At 43.5% G+C, this 22,828-nt stretch overlaps 2 protein-coding genes across 2 annotated transcripts; both read right to left on the bottom strand.

Moving 5' to 3' along the window:
* Positions 1–2,404: 2,404 nt before the first annotated feature.
* On the bottom strand, positions 2,405–10,116 carry LOC129387224 (uncharacterized). Its single transcript, XM_055075998.1, has 3 exons — positions 10,025–10,116; positions 3,354–3,780; positions 2,405–2,523 (listed from the first exon to the last, which is right to left on the bottom strand). Coding segments are annotated over exons 1-3 (438 nt in total). The 5' UTR covers positions 10,034–10,116; the 3' UTR covers positions 2,405–2,521.
* Positions 10,117–12,957: 2,841 nt separating this feature from the next.
* Positions 12,958–15,994, bottom strand: LOC126540983 (uncharacterized). The gene is made up of 3 exons (XM_055075531.1): positions 15,986–15,994; positions 13,353–14,634; positions 12,958–13,074 (listed from the first exon to the last, which is right to left on the bottom strand). Coding segments are annotated over exons 1-3 (1,293 nt in total). The 3' UTR covers positions 12,958–13,072.
* Between the last annotated feature and the right edge of the window lie 6,834 nt (positions 15,995–22,828).

The raw sequence follows: 22,828 nt of genomic DNA, 5'->3' as shown, positions 1-22,828 counted from the left end.
GCAGAGGGCGACGAGTGCACTGTTGCGGTTTTTGAGGGCGACAGAATTGGACAGGCGGCTGTAGCCTGAACAGATGTTGACAGTGCTTCAAGTGTCACTGTGCTGTGCGATGACAGTATTCAGTGACAGTGACCGATTGTGATTGTGCGTCTATTCTCCTTTCTTTCCTTATCTCTACTTTGTTACCACTTTACCTCCCCCTCCCCTCTCTCCCCAGCGTAGGGTAGCCAACCGGATCTTTTTCTCTGGTTAACCTCCCTGCCTTTCCCCTTTCCTCTCTCTCTCTCTCTCCCTTCTTCGTCAAGCTAAATGTATAGTAGATTGGTCGAAAAATACTAATATCATAGAAGCCTCAGTAATGAAAAAGAAAAAGACGGAAGAAAGGGCCAGGGCTGCGTGCAATAAAAACAAGAACACAAGACATCAGCTGTCATTGGGATGGACAAAATGATTATCAAATCTCCACTAGCGCTACGTTCAACACTGTCGTGCTGACTGATTAGCGGCTTCAAAATATAGGTGGTATTTCTCGCGGTGTAGTCGCTTCCATTTCCAGCGGCGTGCTGTGCAAAATGACGGAACCACCACCTATTGGGGCGCACGTTGGATTCGATTCGCTATTTCTCTCACAGTAGCATTTCATTTTCCAAAACATTCGCTGCAGCGTCACAGAGGACTCGGATTTTAAGGCACATTATAACCCGTAACCATGCTTTCAGGCACGTATGACCGATGCAAATAATTCAGTGCGTAGGAAGATTTGCTGCAGAGAGCCACGACACCTTTAAGTGTCGTGGCTCTCCTAGGGATACCGCTTTATAACACAAAGATCCATACGACTATAACCTGTCGCAATTAATTTTCTGACAACATGAGCAAGATCACTGACCACTCAATTGCAACTGGGGCCTGAAAAGTGGTGTTCGCCTCGGAGTTCATAATTTTTTATCAGCGAACTTTTGAGCATCACCAACGTAACGTGCATTCAGTGGTTAGAAGAAAATGAACACAGTGAGCACTTATATCGTTACGTGTTGTTCCTTGTAATCTCGTAATCGTAATGGCAAACCTCTTAAGACTTACCATTCTCATAACCATCACCGTCGTTTCCCGCTGTCATATTTGGTACGAGGTTTCTTTTGAAATAAAGCTTCCGTTCAACCTTTCTTTCACAAGTGGTAGAGATGTTCTATGGTCCACTTGTCCTCCACTCTTCCTCACCACTTCCTCAGAACTCCACTTGGGGCGGCACTTTAGGAAGTGCCAAACAATATGCCGCCAAAAGGGCCAATAATATATGCAAGCCCCGCGGGATAATAAAGAGCCATCAGTTCGATTTCCAGATGCTGTCTGGCCTTTCTGGCAATGACGTCGAACGTTCGTTGCAGAACTGTCAACAAGTGGACGCACTGAACCAGTGGACGATGCTACGTTGTTTCCCAAGGTGGCTTTACATCATCGAAAACGTCAACACGTATTTGAACCATGAAGAGGTCTTCTATGACTGGCCTTTTTGGAAGAAACATCTTCGGTTAATTTTTGGCTCCCAACTGCTGCAGACGACATCATGTGTATTGTTACAGTTTAGTTGTAGCTTTCAAGAGGGCTTTACTGCAGTCTCGCGGAGTGCTTTACATTCGTTCGCGTGAAATGAATTGCTCGGAACACGTTCACCTTGTGCTTCCAAATCGCGGGGCACTTCACCTCGAAGAGCTCGCAGGTGGTGCCATGTTCAAGCTTCGAGCAATGTCGACATGCGACAAAATTTCCATCACGTGATCGCTACGATTGCTCTGGGAGCAACTAAACGTCGAACTCGGTTGTGTTTTTTTTTATTGTTCCAATATCTAAATACCTTCACATCGGGGCACAAAGTGTCGTATCGTGGTAGGAAGCAGCCGAATATACCCTATGTGTCGGTGCCTCGGGGCCCTTCAATACATTCGTTTACATTATCCGACATATCTGACACCGTCTTTATCACTAGTATCGAGCCGAGAACTTAGATTGAAAGTATAATTTGAGGATAAGATTGCAGCGTGTGACTCGGCATTCCAGTTTTCGAAGTTCCTGCGAAACTTTTTTATCACATTGAGTCAGCTCATTTTAATGAACAGCCCAGTAACCTAGAGTTTCAATACCGTACAGCTGAATTTTGTCGAAGATGCTCCGAAGTGCCTCTTTTTCACATGTGAGGAAAGTCCTAATAGAAAACTAGTTTCGGGTTTAATTCAATTTTTGAAACTTTGATGCCTGTTAAGTTACAAAGCTCGGAGCGGACGCTCCCGAGCGGCCACTGAGGTTTGTTAAATAACCTGTAGGCGCCAGGTTTTTCACGTGCCTCAAGTCCCACATTTGTGGGGAATGTGACGTGTTCATAATGTCAAAGAAAAACAACCATGAGTGCAAGGTGTGACTATCTTTATTTTGGGTTCTTCCATATTTTGACGATAATTTGATTTCCATGATGGCCAAGCTCTCCGGGCGACGCGACGGATTGAGTGGTTGCCTTTGTCCAAGATTCTGTGGTGGAATAAGGAATAAAGACGCCATTTTACCCGTTTCTTTTTCCTTGAACAAATTAAGAAAATGAATCGTTGTAACGTTGTAATCAAACTTTAGAGACAGTTGCAATTGCGAAAAACGATCAAGAGGATATGTATGCGTGGCCCTGCACGAAGCATTATGTATTCAAGGAAGCCATGTACAAAACGTGCTATGTACACTGTAAAAACGTTTACGCCCCAAAAGTGTTCTTGTCGCACTGCTAACACCCTTACCATTAGGGCTTTACAAAAATTTGTAGTGGCCACCAACGGAGCTCTAGCTAGAAGTGCGATGACAAAAGACATAGTTTAAAGCTTTCTAAATATTTGACAGCCTTGGAGCCCACAGAAATATCCGCCAAGAAAATTTCATAAGGAGAGTTACGAAACTCTCCCGTCACATATTTTGGTGCGCCGAAGACTGTAAGGATGATTACATAGTTCTCAACTACGTATTTTGTCATCGCACGCCTACTTAGAGCTCCATCGTCCTGTGCCTTAAATTTTTGTAAGGCCCTAGCAGTAAGGGCGTCGCCAGTGCAAGAAAATCCCCTTAAGGGTGTAAACATTTTTAGAGTGTACAGACGTGGACCATACCAAAAAAATTCCATTTGTCTCGGTCACAAATTTGCACTTCAAACATCAAGCGAAAGACAGTTTATATCAGGTCTGTTAAAATGTTTATGCGCGACTGCGTAAAGGCGCGTGGTCTCGAGATTAAAGAAGGATCATCTGTAGACTGTCCGTCGTAAGAGCCGGCACTTTTTTTTCAAGCTGCCGAAATCGGGGCTATTTCAGAGAACTTACATTTCTTCTTGAGAAGAGTGGCATAGTCAATTGCGCTGAGGCCGTAGCCATAGTTGAGTCCATAGGGAGCGAGGCCATAGCCGAGTCCGTAGGCGTAAGTTCCCAGTGGGTAGCCGACTCCATAGCCAAATCCGTATCCAAAAGTTGGAACGTGCTTTACGGTTGTGACGCCGGGAACGGTGTGAACGGCGGTGACGGTCGGCACATAGGTGGATACCTTGGACACGGTTGCCGCGGGAATGGCCGGAATGGTGTGGTAGGTACCCACACTGGTCACCTTACCAAGGACCGGAGAATGGACGGTTGCTACGGCCGCAGGTCCTACCACATGGGAGTACACAGGGCCGACGCTGTAGGAGGGAGCCACGTAGTGGACGGGCACATAGACGCCAAAAGCACTGCCGGCCAGGACGAGCAAAAGGCACAGCTGTCGGAAGAAATGGAGAAGGGTTTCTTGAGGGTAATGAACTTATGAAATGGAGCAGTCGTTGGAAACTAAGCAGTGATAGCACCACTGAAATAGAGGCAATAGGCTTGATGTCTATTTGGAGTCCTCCAAATGAAATCAACAAGTACACCGTGAGCACCTTGAATCAAAACGCAGGAACTGACGCGCGTTTGTATGTATTCATAATACCTGTCGTGCAACACTGCGTATGCCAGGTGTAAGGCAGCTGTTCAGTCATCTGTAGAGAGGCGTTACCTAGCGGGGTGTTTTCCAGCCGAGGCTTAACAATGTTTCGTTGACATGTCAAGGAGTAGAAAATTCTTATTTACAATTCACTCGTACTTCAGGAAAATGATGGCAAATAACAGGTCGAACAAAGACCAGGGAGAAGACACTGTTCGGCATCATTTTGGAGGATGAAGAGGTTAATGTCACAACAGGAGCGCCATTGAATGCATGTAAAAGCATCTGAAGAATGCCGGTAGCTTGCGGAGGCACATAGAAGAAGCGATTGAAGGCTATTAAAGATGTGAACACCAAATCCCAACGATAGCATAACGAAGGCGAAGATTATGAAAAGCAAGTAGATAGATATCGACTTTACTTCATGAGTGCAAAAGACAGGGAGGCTTTTGTTTTGAGCTGCGATCCAGTTCAATAGGAAATCGGTAAGAAGGCGTCGTATGTTTCGGTACCCTGCTGAAAAAGATAGAGGTTGCGTTCACAGATCCATATATTCATCAAAATTGTTGATGGCTGCTCTCCACTAGCTCTGTCTGCCTAATAATGTCAATATAGGTCTCGATCTGTCAGTCTTGTTCAATCCATCCTTGTTGACTGTGTTGATATCTCATGGGTAAAAAATAGGCACAACAGCAGTGTACCTCCACAAACTGCGAAGTAGCACCGGTTTGTTAAAAGATGGTTCTTACTAATCATATAACCATTCTGCAGTGATGCGCTAATAATATTGTGACGAGGGAACAGGTGCGGAGTGCAGAGCATCGTGTTGCGTTTTGGTTGTATAATATCGAGTGAACCAAGTTGTCTCCAAAGAGGTTCATTAAAGAGAGGTTTATTATGATGATTATCATTAAATTTTATTGGTTCAAGGGCATCTGGGGCCACAGCGGCATATACCCAACGGCAAAAAAGTGGCGACAAGCTCACACTCTGGGCAGCCAGCCATCAAGCGCATCCTCAAATGTAGAGTAAAGATGCCCGGCCCTTGAAGCAAACTAGCATCCCAAAAGGCCCATTGGTGTCATCGTTATTTATGCAGCTGTCTGCACGTTACTTAGGTGATCAAAACTCATTTAATTTTGGCAGAACTCCACTACGCTTTTATCCGAACCATGGTGTCTTTATATTTACTGGTTCCTTCGCGAAAGACGCCAGGTAGTTCATGCACGACGAAAACTGGATTGACGCGGAAGCACACGCTTCGCATCGAAATTGCGTGTTAAGTAATGAGATGGCGTAATTTCTTGCACTGTAATCAGACCAATATTTCAGAGCCGCTTGTCGGCTTTAAGAACACCGATTATGTTCATGTTTAAGAAGGAATACGTGGAATTTTGAGCTAGTAACAGAGCTAGAAAAATGTACCAGTGTCGTGCTGTGTTGTTACGGCTGCTGTCACATGTTTCCTCCTTAGAACCACAGCGTACCCCTAAGGCGATTGACATGCTTTCATGCAGAAAATGACGTTCACCACAGAGGATACAAATAAAATACTTGCCTACTTGGCACGTACAGAGAACACGATTTCCTATATATATATATATATATATATATATATATATATATATATATATATATATATATATATATATATATATATATATATATATATATATATATATATATATATATATATATAGCTGAAGGACAAAAACATCACAGTTAATGAAGATTACTCACCTGCTACACGTCACGCTCGGACGAAATTAACCGAGTTTGCCAAAAGTGCATCCGACGGAGGTCCGTATCAGCTCCGATATAACAAATTACTAATGAACAAGAAATACTACATGTACGATCCCGTATCTAACTGCGTTAACGAGCATACGAAGCAACCGCCATCACATGAAAGTCATCCTACTAACTCTGTTAAACAGCACGCGCACAAACCGCCCTCAGCTGATAATGCCGCCAGTTCGGCTCACGGCAGTCCGTAGGGAGGCGCGAGGGGATGTGGACACTCTTTTTCGCAGATATCCGTTCTTTTTACTAACATCCGCAGTATCATCAGCAAACGTGACTGCCTTAACTCCGCCATCGACACCTGCAGCGCTGATATCATAGTATTAACTGAAACCTAGTTACGACCTGAAATTCGAGACCACGAACTCTTTCTTATTGCAAATAATTTCTCCATTTATCGCTGCGATCGCATTGGGCGACAAGGAGGAGGCGTACTGCTCGCTATCACGAAAAATTGCGCTTCACAGTGCATCCACGTGAACACCCCTTTAGAAACTGTCTGGGCATGCGTCGCCCTAAGTCATAAAAAAGTTATTATTGGGGTCTGTTATCGGCCCCCTACCTATACACAGAACTTCGTAAATGAATTACACGATGTTGTTAACATTGTTTCATCCCGTTACCCAAACTGCCCATTACTTTTGCTTGGTGATTTTAATATGCCAAACATAACCTGGTCTAACACTGTCCCCACGATACACCCACCTTCCACGCTAGCTAAAGAATTTTTAGAAATGTGCTCCGTTTTCTCTCTCGAACAGCTTGTAACTGAACCGACTAGAACCACAGACTCTGCTGCTAATACCCTTGACCTTGTTCTCGCTTCACAGCCCGACCTAGTTTCCAACATCACTCACGTTCCAGGAATGAGCGACCACTCTTTACTCTTTCTTCACTTAAATCTCGCACAACCTAAACATACCAAAAGGACTGTAACCATCCGTAATTACAATAAAGCAGACTTTGACGCGATTAATAGAGAATTATGCTCATTCCTTGATGTTTTCCTCCAGGATTTCGACAGCCGTACAGTGGAAACTAACTGGGCAATCTTCGCAGAAAAAGTTACTTACCTAACCAACAAGTACATTCCCATTCGCATCGTAACTAGCAAGTCAGACGCTCCCTTGGTGTAATGTTCATATAAAACGGTTATCAAATAAAAAGAGTCGATTGTACAGGTCGGCAAAGTTTTCCTCGAGTGAAGCTCGTTGGAGCGCCTACCGATTGGCTTCAAGCGAATATGTATCAGCGCTAAGAAACGCCAGAAACAATTTTTTATGTCACACGCTGCCGTCCATGTTAACAAATGATACCAAAAAATTCTGGCGTGTTATTAACCAAAAAGATGATCACACCATAACTCTTGTAGATAACTTTGGGAATGCCATACCCTGTGATCATATCGCATCCGTCCTCAATGAAACATTTATCCAAAACTTTTCTGTAACCTGTAATGTTTCCCCACCCACTGCACCTTGCTATGATTACCAGGCTATGTTTCCAATTACAATTGAACCCTGTGGCATAGAAACCGTGATTAAATCATTGCGTCTCTCCTCTGCTCCTGGCCATGACCTAATTTCCGTGAAATTTTTGCACAGCACTGTTGTTTATTCATCTGTTTTACTAGCAAAACTTTTTCAACAGTCGCTTGACACAGGATACCTGCCCCTTGATTGGAAAGTCGGTAAGGTGATTCCACTTTATAAATCAGGTGACAAGCATTCTCCTCTCAATTATCGGCCTATTTCACTAACCAGTATCCCATGCAAAATATTAGAACATATCCTATATTCACAGCTTGCTAACTTTCTTGAGTCAAATTCATTTTTTTCAAGTTCACAGCATGGCTTTCGAAAAACATATTCTTGTGAAACGCAGCTGGCTTCCTTCATACATAAGCTACACCTAATTTTTGATACTGGTTCAATGGCGGATTGCATTTTCCTAGACTACTCCAAAGCTTTCGATGAAGTTTCTCACAAACTGCTACTTCACAAACTACAGCTCATGAACATAGACCCCAAACTTCTTGCTTGGATTGAGTGTTTCCTTAAAAACTGTTCACGATACGTGTCAGCTAATAATCTTAACTCTCACTCAAACCCTGTCCATTCCGGCGTCCCACAAGGCTCCGTCCTCGGGCCTCTTCTTTTTCTAATCTACATCAACGACTTGCCTTCTTCTGTTTCCTCTCATATCCATTTATTTGCGGATGACTGCGTAATCTTCAGAGAAATAACAAGCAGTGACGATGTAACCGCTCTTCAGACTGACCTGTACGCTATTTCATTGTGGTGTAAAACATGGCTAATGGAACTTAACATCACAAAATGTAAATCTCTTCGTGTATCAAGAACTTGCAACAGTATCCCCACTTATTCCTTAGATCATGTCCTCTTAGAATCGGTAGGCTCATACAAGTACCTTGGTGTACTCATCACTTCCACTCTCACTTGGTCTGCACACATCACATACATAATTAACAATGCTAATCGTATGCTTGGCTACATCCGCCGCAACTTTTCTAAAGCGCCCTCTTCCCTTAAACTGCTGTTGTACAAAACATTAATACGTCCGAAACTAGAGTACGCCGCATCCATCTAGGACCCTCATCATGAAAACCTAATATATTCACTAGAAATGGTCCAAAATAACTCGGTTCGCTTCATTCTTTCCAACTATAACAGGACCGCTAGCATATATTTAATGAAATCAAGCCTTAATCTACCATCCCTAGCCTCACGTCGCAAAGCGTTTCGTATCTGTCTGTTCCATAAGATGTTTCATCGTCCACACCTGCGTAGCGAATTAATCCCTCCCCCACGTCACCTATCATCTCGATTAGATCATGCCTACAAGGTCGGTGTCCCATTTTGTAGAACTAACGCTTTCTTCCAGTCATTTATACCTCGTACAGCAGCAGAGTGGAATCACCTTCCCGCACTGACAGCCACCATCAAAGATTACCAGCTTTTCAAGAACGCCTTAGCTAATATTGTATGAGTAGACACACTTGTTAACTTTTATTGCAATACTCCTATTCCTTGTATCACATTTCCTACTTTTTCTTGTTTCGTATGCCTGTAACCACTCCCCTCTCCAATGCCAATGGCCCTGAGGGTACATGAAATAAATAAATAAATAAATAAATATATATATATATATATATATATATATATACATATATATATATATATATATATATATATATTCACGTATTATTTCGGAGGAAGCCGGCAGCGCTCTACCTAGCAGAATAAGGTTGTCCGCAGCCTCCTGGTAAATTTAGTACCTAGAAGTAGGCTCCAAGTTCGAAATCAATCGGTCAAAATTAATCATATATGAACCTTATGAAGCATTAGCGTTGCCGCAACCCAGGTTAAAAAGGTCGCTAAATAAGTTTTAATCAAAATAAAGAATTAAATAATAATAAATAATGAGTATTAAAAGAATAAACGTAATTAATTTATTAGCCAGGTAATTACATGGTAATAACTTTTAATTTTAAGTTAGCAGTGAATCCTTCCGTAAACACCGACAGCGGAAGTAATGTAGATCACAAGAAGAAGGTAAAATCGTGAATGAAGAGGTGATCGAGATGAGCTAGATTTTGAATACAAGGTTGAATTCCTCTACATTCCAATATTCCTAGTGCTGGCTGAGTAACGTCAATCATAGATTTGTTATATATATTTATATATATATATATATATATATATATATATATATATATATATATATATATATATATATATATATATATATATATATCTTAAGTTGGGATTTTGATGTTTAAAGAACTAATCACTATGGTGTATGAATATGATCATAACTAAGTATGCGATTTACACTTAAGTAAACACGACGCCTCAATTTGTTGTGTAGGTCACCAGGTGAGCAAAAAAAGAACACTACAAGAAGTATATTGTTAGTATTGGAGTATAATATTAGTATTGGTATTCGATTTCAGCATTTTAAACACCTGGCCTCTTTTGACATTAACGGGAGAAGCCACATTCTATGTGCAGCTTTATCGAGATTATCCACCATACATTAGTGTAACAAAATGTAGCCGGCAAAACAAACTTACTTTATAATGAAAATGTATTACATGGTGCTGATCGAACCTAAGAAACTCCAGAGTGCAATGCGCTAAAACTAGCACCTAATGTCGACTAGCGCTACGTTTACTGTTGTTGAAACGGCGGGCTTGATGAGAAGTCCAACTCACCGAAATCATGGTTGTGGGTTGGTAGGTGCTCTGCTTGCAACTGCGGACGAGTTCTGCCGCTTCACCTGGTTCCTTTTATAGAGAAAACAGGATGGTGCCCCGGTACTCGTCTTACCATTCGATTCATAGCTCAGTATTTAACATCCCCCCGCCACCCCTCTCACCTCAACATGGCCATTGCACTGAAACCACTCCCTCCTTCCTATCGTTCTCTTTCTCTTCAAGCCCGCAACCTGCTACTTTCTTTTCTTTCTAATTTCTGTGAAGACAGAACAAATCGATACGCGAGCTAAAAGCGCTATGCAAAAAAGGTGACGGGGTCCGGTTTCCGAACTCGTCCCGCAATGTACCCTGGCCCGCAGCAATGCGACACGAGAATGGAGTTCAAGGTCTCGAGAAACCAGCCTACGACGCGGCTAGTTTCCCGACGGGCTAGCGAAAGGCGTTTCAGTTTAAAGCCACAGTTCCAGCCCGTCTGATGTGGACCAACCGGCTCACCATTTTTACCGCATCATTTTGCACAGTCATCAAAAGCATCGAGAGAAACAACAACAATGAGGGCCCACTACCGCGACAAGATTGCGAGACCCACGAGAAGTCATTCGTGGACGAAGCGAGGACTCAGTGACCCTGAGAGATGGCTGGACGGACGGGTACTCGTTCTATATTGCCAGTCACGTCTCGGCGGAGAGATAGGAAAGAAAGTGAAAGATAGGCTTGACGAGAAACGGCTGCCGCCTCCCCGGTCATTGTTCTCGGTTTTGTGTGTTGCTTTTATTTGCGAAGTACAAACACGTGGAGCTAAAAGGAAACACAAAAAAGCGACATGCAGGAATCTATCAGTGGGCTCCAGTGTGTTCATTTCAGCCACCGTCTTTTGACAGGAATAGAATACAGTTAGCAGTTTTACACTGCTAAAAAAGATCTTCTTGGTTGCTAGCCGGAAGCCAGTAACCGCTTGTGAGAAACTTACTAAGATTCTAGTAAGCGCCGGTAGTAACGGCGCTGGCAGTTGCATTGCTACCAAGAGCAGGTGGCGCTTACGACTAACATATAGTTTTCAAACCAAAGATAGCCATGCCACAGGTATAGTGGCATTTTCCACACAAAAATCGTTAGTGGGGCTTATTTTGTTTACGTGCAGTGCTTCGATTTCCAAAGATCAACTCGTTGCCTTGTTCGAAAATTTGTATTGCAATACGTAAGTTAAAGAAATCAAAAGACCCAAAAACACACAAGACGCAGTCACGATTGTGTAATGCAAGTGCTCAAGCGTTAGGAGGGGGGCGTTAGGAGGGTGGCGTAGACCAGGCATTTTCACTCTCAATCTTGAGCTCGCCAAATCGTTTGGGTGTCCGAAGGTCCTGCTGTCTCCGTGGCACGTGTGTATAATGGATTTTTTATAGCATACTCGATTAAAACGGCTACGCTCCTTTCTAATGTTCGCGCACTCACCAGCTTTGTGAGTGCACACTGGTGCCACCGGGCTTTCCGCAGCGCGCTGGGTGAGGCGCCACTCGATGGCACATACGTAGTTACCCAAATCGGCGCCTATTGCACATACCCACTATCAACACGACTTATGCTCTCTGTTGCTCATATTCGAGTGGCACATAGCCAAGTTCGCAACAAAAAAAGTTCATGGAACAGCTCAACATACGCAATGGTATGTAGCTGCAGCGGCACATATCGATAAAAAAGTACCCGTTAATTACACAGTTATTTAGATGCTGCATTTCTGCGAATAAAATCCGCCATTTCTTTTTTGCGATAATTGCAACAGTATTTTCGCGCACGAGAATTGAATGCATTTTTTAATGTTTATTGTTTTCAATCAAAGCGAAGTTAAAACACCGTGATAGTCTATTTCCCAATCTTCGCGTTACCGCAAGAGAAATAAAGCTTGAAATTATGCAAACGTGTTTGCGGGAGCAATTGAAACGAGGGTACAATACAGCCAGGAGGGAAACGAGTGGTGATATTAAATGAAATATTTAAGTGTTCATTACTAACTTAACCAATAACTAACGTTGATTACTAACGTAAGTGGCAATGTGACGGGCGGACATCACTCCTTTTTGATGCATTTGAACAACACTCTTGACTTTATTTATATGTACTCTGATATAAAGTGTTATAAATAAAGTGGTACATCATAGCACACTATATATTTGGTCGGTTATTACAATTCGTGCCAGTAATTGCTTATCGAAGATATCCCTTCATCTTCGCTACACTATTAAGTGTTGGTAATGGCTAAGGCAAATGACAAGCATTGTTACTCTCTAAGTGCATTGTAAGGCACTGCTTACTCGCCACCTAGCACCGTTATGGGCTTATACGGTAGTCCCAATCTGACAAACACCGAAAACTATGACACTTATTCCACCGTTTGTTTAAAATGCGGCAGATGTGACCAATTAGAGAGAAGTTTCGCATTAAAATATTATACGGCCGGTGTCCAGGGGATAAATTTGAGCAACCTACAGTCAGTCATTCTACATCCTGATGTTTTCTTGATTGGCAGTGTTTCCTCTGTAACATATTTAGCTCCGAGGCCTTGTGGTGAACTTGTTCCTGTCCATAAAAGCATAATATTTATGTTTTCCTCATATTGCCACACATGGGAGCACCTAGCTGCGTATTAAGGAAAAACAATGTGTATAGTTGAGGGCTAATAATATTTATGCCCGCGCTGGAACTGATTATTTCTACTGGAAAACTAAGAGTGAACAAATTGCACAAAGACAAACAGAACTGACGAGGACAAGTGCGCCTGTTCGATATGTATTAGCGTAATTTCTTCGCGCTTAGTTTTCCAGTACGTGTTAGACCAACTAGTCCAGCTGTTATGCCTCATGTAGAATGAATAAATTGTGATTTCAAGAGGTTAAAACAATTATTCAATGATTAAAGACAACACAATTAGCATGTAATATATCACTACACTTTATTTATTTTAAATTGGAAGACATTCTGGCAGTTGGGACTACATCTCGGTATGATGGCTTGACGGACGACGGCTATGTCATCTTCGTTCTGAGTCACCTCTGGAATAAGATACAGATGGAAGAGTTAAAGCACGCTCTGCAATCCTAAACTCCACACTACCAGACTAGTCACTTTGAGAGTCTCTGCAAAAGGAGAAGTTAATTTTAAACCATACTTCTTGCACTAGACTGATGCCACAGCTTTTAAACTTCAAAAAAACTGCGCCACCTAAAAACATTGATAATAAAATCAAAGCGCCCCTCTCCCGTCTAACAAACGAGTGCAGCATGCTTGCACGCCAGAAGAAAGCTGTTTGCATAAATTGGTGTATACTCACACTTCTTGTGAATCTTGGCAGTGTAACCAAATGCGTCGAGCCCATATCCGTAGTTAGCGCCGTAAACGGGAAGACCCTGCGTGTACCCCAGGGCTCCGACTCCGTACCCGTAAGCTGGAACATGCGCCAGAGTGGAGACTGGAGAGTGCGCCACAGTGGAGACGACGGGTCTCGTGTGGACGGTGTGCTCCTCGCTCACGTGGAACGGGTCGGCTTTGGTCACCCGGGTAACACCAGTGGCCGTATGGTGCACGGTGGCTACAGCAGGGGCAGCGTGAACAGCGGCTCCATAGACACCGGTGACGAATGGCGCGGACCTATATCCGGTCAGCTTGGTAACTGCTGGCAACCCATGGACAGCAGTGGCAACCGCCGGGCCGGCGGCAAGGACAGGGGCACTATGGTATACTCTGGTAACGGCTGGTGAGGTGTGGTACGCGGCCACAGCAGGAGCAGTCTGGTAGGCGACGCCTGTCAACTTAGTGACCCCGGCGACGGCTGGAACGGCGTGAACAGCGGTAGCTACTGCTGGGGTGGCAGCAGAGAGGACTGGAGTGCTGTGGTAAACCCTGGACACCGCGGGTGCTACCCTATAAGTCGCACCCAGGTTGGTGACGCCTGAGACCGCTGGGAAGGCTGATGCGTACAGGGGACCGGTGTGGTACTGGCGGGTGATGACTGGCGCCGAGTGGTAGGTGGAGAAAGCTGGAGTGGCCGCGACAGCGGCGATGGCTGGGGCAGCATGGTAAGCGTTAAGCTTGGTGACTCTAGAGACAGAGGCCAGCGCTGGAGCGGCGGCAACGACTGGGGCGGAGTGGTAGACACCGGTGACGGACGGTGCGTGCGCCACGACTGTGGCGGGTGCTGCCTGGTAATAGCGGGTGATGGCTGGCGCAGCGCGGTACGTAGCAGCGTAAGAAGGCGCAGCGCGGTACGTAGCAGCGTAAGAAGGCACAGCTGCAACGGCAGCTTTCACTACGGGAGCAGCGTGGTAAGCTTTAAAACTGGTCACTGCGGGAACTGCAGCTCCTGTGCGGTAGCTGGCAACTGCCACGGGAGACGAAGCGACTATGGATGCCGTCCTGTAGGCTGGAAGCACTGTGTGGCCGGCGTGGTAGGCCGACGCGACGTTGGCGGAAGGAGCAGAAACGACGGCTGGAGCAGACGGCAGCGGGTACGCTCCGTACGCTGAGCCGTATCCGTAACTCACCCGGACGTCTCTGTACGGTGCATAGCCGGCAATGGCGCTGGCAGCTACAGCCAGGACGAGGGAAACTTGAAGCTGCAATGTCAAGGTTAAGTAGAATTCGCAGACTCGAACTTAAATTCTGAAGTGAAAGGAAGAAATCTTACAGAGAAACACCCGTCTTGGCGTAAAAAACAGACCTTCAAGGTAGATTGCATCTCTAGTCTACGCAGAATCTATTACCTTCACTTTTGTTGGACGAAATTCCTGCCCCGAGGCCAAAAACTAAATCTAAATGTACAACAAACCACATGCGTGCCGCATAGCAACCAGCACTCAGTTCTTTCGCGGTGTTGACTCATGCATTGGCTGTTTGAAAAGTTGGCTTTGCTTTAACGTTCTGTAGAATTAATAGGTATGATTGTTTAACGATGGTAATTCTTTTCTTTATATGCCGAAGTCAGCATGGGGTATCGATTGTTATGTAATCTGGCTTTCAAGGATTCTCAAAAAAAAGTTTGCTTTCTGCAGAATTCTCGAAGTCTATTCGTATCTAATTTAGCTTCGGTGTAATGCGTTCTCGCTCCGCAAATGTTGCAGTAAAGAGATCACATGGACAGCGCACACTGCACTTCGACAGCCGTAAACGTGCAGATGACGCCTTACCATTTCCATTTTTCAAATGCTTCTTAAGAGCTAGAAGTTGATGGCGAATGATGTGATAAATGTTTCAGGAATTCTTAACTTGCCCTTATTGCCGGAGGGTGGGCATTGGTATCGCCACTAAAATTATTCAGCACGGTGGGCTAGAATACACCCCCACCTCACCACGGCATTTTATATATGCTGTTGCCTCAAATAGTTCATGTTAAACGAAAATAAGTACTCGCAAATGATTTACACATAGCTAGAGGTTCCCAAATACATACAGAAGTAAATTTAAAACACAGACATACTAAAGATACTGCTAGGGCTGCAGCAAAACTAGCTAAAAGGAGAAGTTATAATACCCACTTCGTGTTTAAAAGAATTCTGATGTTCTTTAGGCACTAAACATAAAATCACATGAGTCACGTCTTTTTTCACATCTGTCTTGCGCGAACCTCATCAAAACAACAAGGGAAACGTTATCTTGCGGTTGAAAATGTAACCGCGGGTACATATGCTGGTGCTTAAAGGACAAGCACTTAGGGATCTCTACCTAAATCAAATAGAATGCTTTCATCTTCCAAACGTAATTTATTATACTGAAATAATGAGGCCAAGCAAATAAATTGATCGAAACGCGCCTGAAATATTCGACACTAGATGTGCGTCATGTCTACTACATCATTCTACGTGACCGCTTGCTGCGCAGAATTTGTCGTCGTTCTGACACCGCGAGCTGAGGTCTAAAGAGCTAGTTCACTAGGGACGACCAAAAGCGTTGAAGCGTCCTGATACTTACTGTGACCATGGTGGGTTGTGGTGTTTGCAGTGTGCGGGTAAGCTGCTAGTGATGTTCGACACGCTTTCCGTCCTTTATATAGGGCAGGTGTTTTTACTCAAAAGGGTGACTTCGAAGGGGAGGGGGACACTGGCGTTGGAAATTCTCCTCCGATGCAAATATTGTGCTAATGTAAATATAAAACAGAAATGAGGCACTCGAATGCGTGCGACAGGATTGTTTATGCTTCATCGGACTGTGCTGACGACGTCCTGGAAAAAGGATCGACGGCAAAGCGTTACCGCAAGAGAATGTATCTGGTAGCGGATACGTGTTCTTTCCTCCTCGCTGTTGAACGCCACGAAGCGAAGCAGCGCAGAGTTCTCTCGAGCAAAACAGGGCTGAAAAAAAAAGAAGCACAGAGAAGCACCTGCCTAACTTCACTCGATTGAAATCACGTCGTTCCTTTACGAAGGCCGGTGAAATTCCTACTGAATCGGCATGAGGAAAGTGATAGACGGAGCTAGAATAATAATAATAATAAGAAAAAGCTTAGACGTATTTCCATTTGAGTGGCGTCAGCATCATAGGAATTCAGATCACTTCGATGAGCGACAGCTAAGCACGATATCGTTGCCATAAATCACCCCGCTGAGCCACCAAGGATAAACAGCGTGCCTCCGTTTTCTCGAAGGAATGGCCGCGTGTGATATACTAGCTTCATTAGGTGTTATATACACAGCTGAGTAAGAGAACTTAAGAGGAGTTATCTTAACCCTAGTACCATTAGTAACACCTTGGTGAGGGCTAGTTGGTTGGTTCTTCTCTAGGACTATGCTCCAACAGTGCGACTAAACCAAGAACCCACAAAGATAACACGAGGTTTCATGGTATTCCTTTTTTTGTGTTTCCTTGCTTCTTTCACGCTGTTTGGGCATAGTTGTTATCTTAGCACATTCGGAGCTAACGATTTAGGAATTTGTCTAATACAGAAGTGGTCGTGAACGTGGATCACGAGCGGTTATTGCGATCTAATATTTTCTTGTAAATTATCGTTTGAGGGCTGAAGCTGACAGTGTGGAATGATGAATGCATGTACGTGCATTCTTAAATGCTAGTTCATGAATGCTATGTGCCAGAAGGGGAAGCTTTGATCCTAAAAGGAAGGCGCCTGCATACGCCCAGTCGTTGCTGGAGCTTTCGTGCATCCTTCATTTGAAATGTTGTGACCCATTTTTTTTTACTTTATAACCGCGACTGGTTTATGTGGATTGAAAGTGATATCGCGGCTTGATAAGGACACCGACTTCATAGTCGTTCGGCCATCAGGTATAAACAGCCACGCCATTGATTGGCGTCTGCTATAGGCGTGACAGTGGGATTCCTTGACATTTAAGTGTCAATTTTCGCGGTGAAAGTTGGCGAAAGTTATTAAGCTGCAAAAATTAACAGCATTAAATCCTGCGTATGTGAAACCGGCTGTGAACTCGTATCCAGGTCAACCGTAAATCTCTTTTCGTCAAGGAGTTGATTATGAATGAATGAATGAATGAATGAATGAATGAATGAATGAATGAATGAATGAATGAATGAATGAATGAATGAATGCTGTATTTCAGTTTCTTGTACAGGGCATGTACAACAACTGCAGCTAAGGAGAAAAAAGCAGTCTTCACGACCACTTGACAGGCTTCCACTAATATGCAACTTGGCAGTGGTGACAATAATACAGTGTAATCAGCAACTACAACAAAAACAGAAACATACAGCATAATATATGAATGGGTTGGGCATAACAGATATAATACAATATCAAAACAGCAAGCAAAGCTATATAAACAGAGGATATATTCTAATGTACATAAAACTCTCTAATGGTAAGACATTTCGCAGAATGTATGCGCTGATATAGCTCCTTGTTCAAGCTGTCTGTAAGTATACACTGTATCATTTGGAATCCCTGATTTCCTGGTGATCGACAGCCAAAACTACAGAAATAAATACGGGGAATACGTAAAACACGTGACAAAGTTGTAATGCGTGCTGAGGTTTACTTTCTTTACTTTTTACTTTTTTCTCCACTAACAGCGTGGTGAGTACATATTTCAAGTTTTTTTCTGGCACACAAATAATTATTCAAGAATATATGAACCTTGCTGCAGTAATTATCGCTTTAGGAGCGCAACTTGTGTCAGTGGTGCACATTGATAATTAGTTAAGAAAAAGTAATAAAAATATTATGGAAAGCTTAATCATAAAGGTTCTCACAAGTCTGTATCATGCTGCGAAACTAGTAATGCGTCGAAATTCGGAATTTTAATTCAAGACCAGAGTTCCCATAAAACTTTAGCTCATGCTCCCTTCTTTTATAACTGAAATACCGTTTAAAGATGATCACTTTTTTGAGAAACATCATATGTTGATATTAAGTACCTTCAAATACGGAGCAGTGAATCAATTTACCCCGTAGCTGCTATGTGCATCCTCCTTAGAGATGCAGCTTCGCAGAACTGAGACATCAGAATGTTTCTCTTTTTTTTTTCTACCCGCCTATGTTACTACTGTTTTTGCATTGAGAAAACACTCTTCTGATTGATCACCTGCCGCATACAGGATTACGAAAACTTGAATACTGGCATTTATCAGCATTAGTGTCAGAAAGATACTTAGGTGAAATAAATGATTGATCCTCTGTCTCATTCTCTCGACTACGGATGTAGTAAGAAGAGGTTCGGCTTTCTGTGTTGTCAAAAGCGACGGGATTAATATTTGATAAGGAAACATTTCCATATGCCCATTGCTCCTATTGAATACGAGAATTCGCTGCTACCCAACAAACTACTGGCTGATTGATCCACACAAAAAAAAATAAACCACGAAATATGTCGCCAAAACTCGCGTCGTAATAAAGGAATAAATGCTCTGAATGAAATAAACTTTGTGTACATTTAGCAGAAGAGCGTGACAAAGCACGAGCCACCTATGAATGAAAATAGACTGTGGGATGCCAGTGGTTCCGAGTAACTACGTGTTAAATGGCGTATCAGCCAATGCAGCTTCATGTACACATAGATGACATCTTACTGTGGTTGCGGCATGTAGCCCCAATCTATGGAGTTGAGCACTTTGCTGGTAAATTAAACCAGTAGACATTACGAAAACACGGCTGGTGAGTTAGAGGAGAACATTTGGCTTTTTCTTGGCCCTTCGGGTTCGAATGTGCTCAAATAAAGTTGTCTTTCTCGGCCGACCAGTGTTTTTAAGTTCTTCATATCCTGGTCAAAAGTTTTTGATTAAGATTTCCTACGCAAAATTATTCTAATTATAGCTCATTTGATGTGAGCCAGCGTTCTTTCAGAGAATAAACAAAAATCACACGTGAAAAGACAGAAAAAAAAATGCGGTCGCATGATGGAAATAAAGCTATAAAGCCTGCTACTTAAAGAACAATAAACGAAAGAAGGCCTCGGCAAGGAATTTCACGAAGTGACTGGGAAGCGAAAACAGCACGGGAGATACTTTTTCGATAGCCGAAGGAGAACAAGATAGGGTAAAATTCTGCGTAAAGTTTGATACATACTTTTTAAACAGTAGCGTAAGAAATATTGGAAAGACTTAAGCTTCAAGTTAACCGTCCAAAATATCACTATTTGTGAAAAAAGTTAATATTAGCAATGTAAAAGCCATTCGCACATTTTCTTACTTACATGAAGTGTCAGCTATTACACAACTTACCCTCAGCTCAGATCAAGTTCCGCTGCACAGAAGGCATAAAGATGCATGAACTGCACGGTCCAAAGCAAGAAATTTGTTAGATGCCGAATATGTTGCTGGAGGGGGGGGTGCGATGAAATGCTGATGGTGATGTATGCGTTCAACTTTGTTTTTCGTCTGAGTTGTTCACGGAAGATAACTTGTAGGTTTGAAACCTGATGTATAAGGTACGTTTCTTGAATATCATATGGTTGCCTAAATGGTTGCCGTATGGTTGCCGTCATATAGTCAACTAAATTAAGTGAACCTAATTGTACTACAGACAAAACGAAGTAAAGTCCCGACATTCACTCGTGAATTTACATGCTACTTTCAAAATATAAACAATGGCCACGCTGGTGGACCCGCCAACTGACATACTTGATCTGCATCTAATCTTGTGGCCATCTAAAAGCGTCTTCGTGGAGGAGCGTATGCGTTGCTCGAACAGAAAGACCCCTCGCCGGCCTCCGACGGTCGTCTGCATTGAAAATGTTTTGCTGGAAATATGCTAATCACCACGACACTAGGTTAATTTTGTGGCCCAAGGCGTCCTGGGACTCGGCTCATTTGACACTACTCAGGGGGAGCGTTGTCTGATAGCATAAAGAGAAGCTTCACAAGAACAATTTTGATGTGGTTTAGTCTTCCAGCTTGGTATGAGCGAAATTAAGCTGGACAGACGACTAAGACCACGCTAGTGAGTAATTTGGTGCGTCTTATTTAGCTGCGGTAGCTTTAGGGCAAGTTCGTTTTGGACTACCATGGCAGAAAGTAGTACCGTGGCAGAATGCTTGACAAAGTACGTTCTCATATCGTATGATTTTCTTGCTACGCAGAAAACGAAAAAATCGATATGGTGCATTTTCTTTAACATTTATCCGTTACTCTGGACCTTATCAATAAAGCGGAGACTACAAGAATGACTAAATAACAGGAATCTATAAACAAATGCAAGCTGTAGCGCTGGATTATCTACTTGTTTTAGTCGTGTGGCCTTCATTGACGAACATCTTATAATTATGAGGAGCAGAATGATTGGGGAGCAGTATTAAATTCTGGTGATATCATTCTACACTACTTAATACATGCAGACTTACGCATATTAAACACACTCTTACGCCTAACTTACGGTGTTCTTACGTGTGCTCTTACTTGTCTAATATTGTGAATTCTTTCAATTTTTCTTTCACGCTGAGTTCCCATTCAGTTTACACTTGTTTGCAACTTTGTTCCGGCAGATTCTACTACATTTACAAATTTGCCAGTCCTCTTTTCAATCAAGCGGAATATGAGTGAAAATTTGGATGTGTGTTCTGTTCGAAACTAGAAATACTGTTGGCTTATAATAATTTTAACACAAAGCTAAACAAGCCCAGTCGTCTTTTTATTATTTGCTTTATTGGTTATAGAGCGCCGCTAAATTTAACACAAACACTCCCAATACGCCACTTCCGACACATCCGTCAAGGTGAAGTTGATGTTTTAGGTAGTTCGTCGTGTAGCTTACTCACTTTATACAAGCTGCGAACGACGCTTATGCGACGAGAGAACGACTGAAATAAAACCAGCAGCGACAAAACCCACGTAACTCTAGCCTGGTACCTTTTCTGTTCTTCAACGCTCTCTTTGTACGAAGGCGCTTCTTATTACGCGGAACATTTATTTTTGCAAAAGCTGACATATCTGGGCCGATGTCGTTCCTGCTTATAAGCTACGTAATTAGGCGGACAATAGCAGCGAGAAAAGTTTAAGTGGTAATTTCACTACTTAAATAAAATAAAACAGTTACGCCACAACTAATCTCACGATGAATTTCCCCGGTATTGCGAAGATCATTCGAGTTATGCGTAGCGACAGACTACATTTCCGAAGTGACGTTTATTTAACGCGTGTATGTAATGGCAAATCTGAGACTTTCGTTGCTTCGGCCATATCCACCGTATCTTCCAAGGTTGCAATGACACTCGTTGCCAAGGTCGCTTATGAGTATGATGCAGTGACGATAAAATGACGAATGAATAATATGACGCGAATACAAAGGCGATACAACGAAGACGGCATGAAGACAGTGAGGTGTCGATTCTTCAGTTATGACGACGGTGTAACGACAAACGCTTGATGACAGCTACATAAAGACAATTGAGATGACGACGACTGTATGACAACCACGGCGTGACGGCAACGGTATGACGACAACCGAGTGAAGAAGCTCGAATGACGACGATGGAGGGACCACAGCGGCACGACTACGGTGATGGGAGGGCGAACCCACGATAAGGTCTGCCTTACGAAGATGCAATGACCACGATCGCGCGACAACGGTGGCACAATCCCGCATAAATGTCGACAGCATGATTGCGATAGCCTGACGTAGAAGGAGTGACTTCGTCGGATTGACGAAGGTGGTACGACGACGACGGAATCAAGGCTACGGGATGGCTTCGCTGAAGTAGTGACGATGGTGACACGACAGCGAGACGACGGCGGCATGATGACAACGGTGTGACGACGTCTGTGAGACCCGATAGCTCACGGCGGCAGTATGACAAGAGACGGATGTCGAGGAGGAAGCAGGAAGCAGGACAGGGAGCTTGGTCAGTTCTCAGACCGGCTCGCTAGGCCATGCTGGGGAAAGGGGAAATGGGGTAAGGGGAATAAAGGATACCAGTAAAGAGGCGTTGCAAAAATATGCCAAGAGAAAAAAGGACAGGAGAATACGCCACTGCTTAAAATCTATCTCTAAGACAAGTTCAGCGTAAGAAGCGACAGAAGGCTTTTAAAGCCTTCTGTGCTGAAGAAATTCTAGGGAAGTGTCTCAGGACCCTTTCCTCCGACAAAGAGCGTTTGTTAAGACTATCTAACACTCTTGAAAGTTCTTTCCTGGGCGCACTGAAGCAGGGGAAATCAAAGAAAAGGCGGGCGATTGTTTCCTCGCAGGGAGGCACGCAGATCCAGCGAACGCCCCTGATTCGCTGCTCTTCGCTTTCTAGGACGCAGCAGCAAAGCCCGACAATGAAAATTCGCCGTCTATCAACTGACGGATGACAGTCCTGGTAGTCCTGGTACCTATTTATTGAATTTCGGACACATGTCCTAATTGCAACATTG

The sequence above is a fragment of the Dermacentor andersoni genome, chromosome 3 (assembly GCF_023375885.2).
Source record: "Dermacentor andersoni chromosome 3, qqDerAnde1_hic_scaffold, whole genome shotgun sequence".
NCBI classification, from domain to species: Eukaryota; Metazoa; Arthropoda; class Arachnida; order Ixodida; family Ixodidae; genus Dermacentor; species Dermacentor andersoni.
Note: the sequence above shows the minus strand (reverse complement) of the source record. Positions and strands in the feature narration are given on the sequence as shown.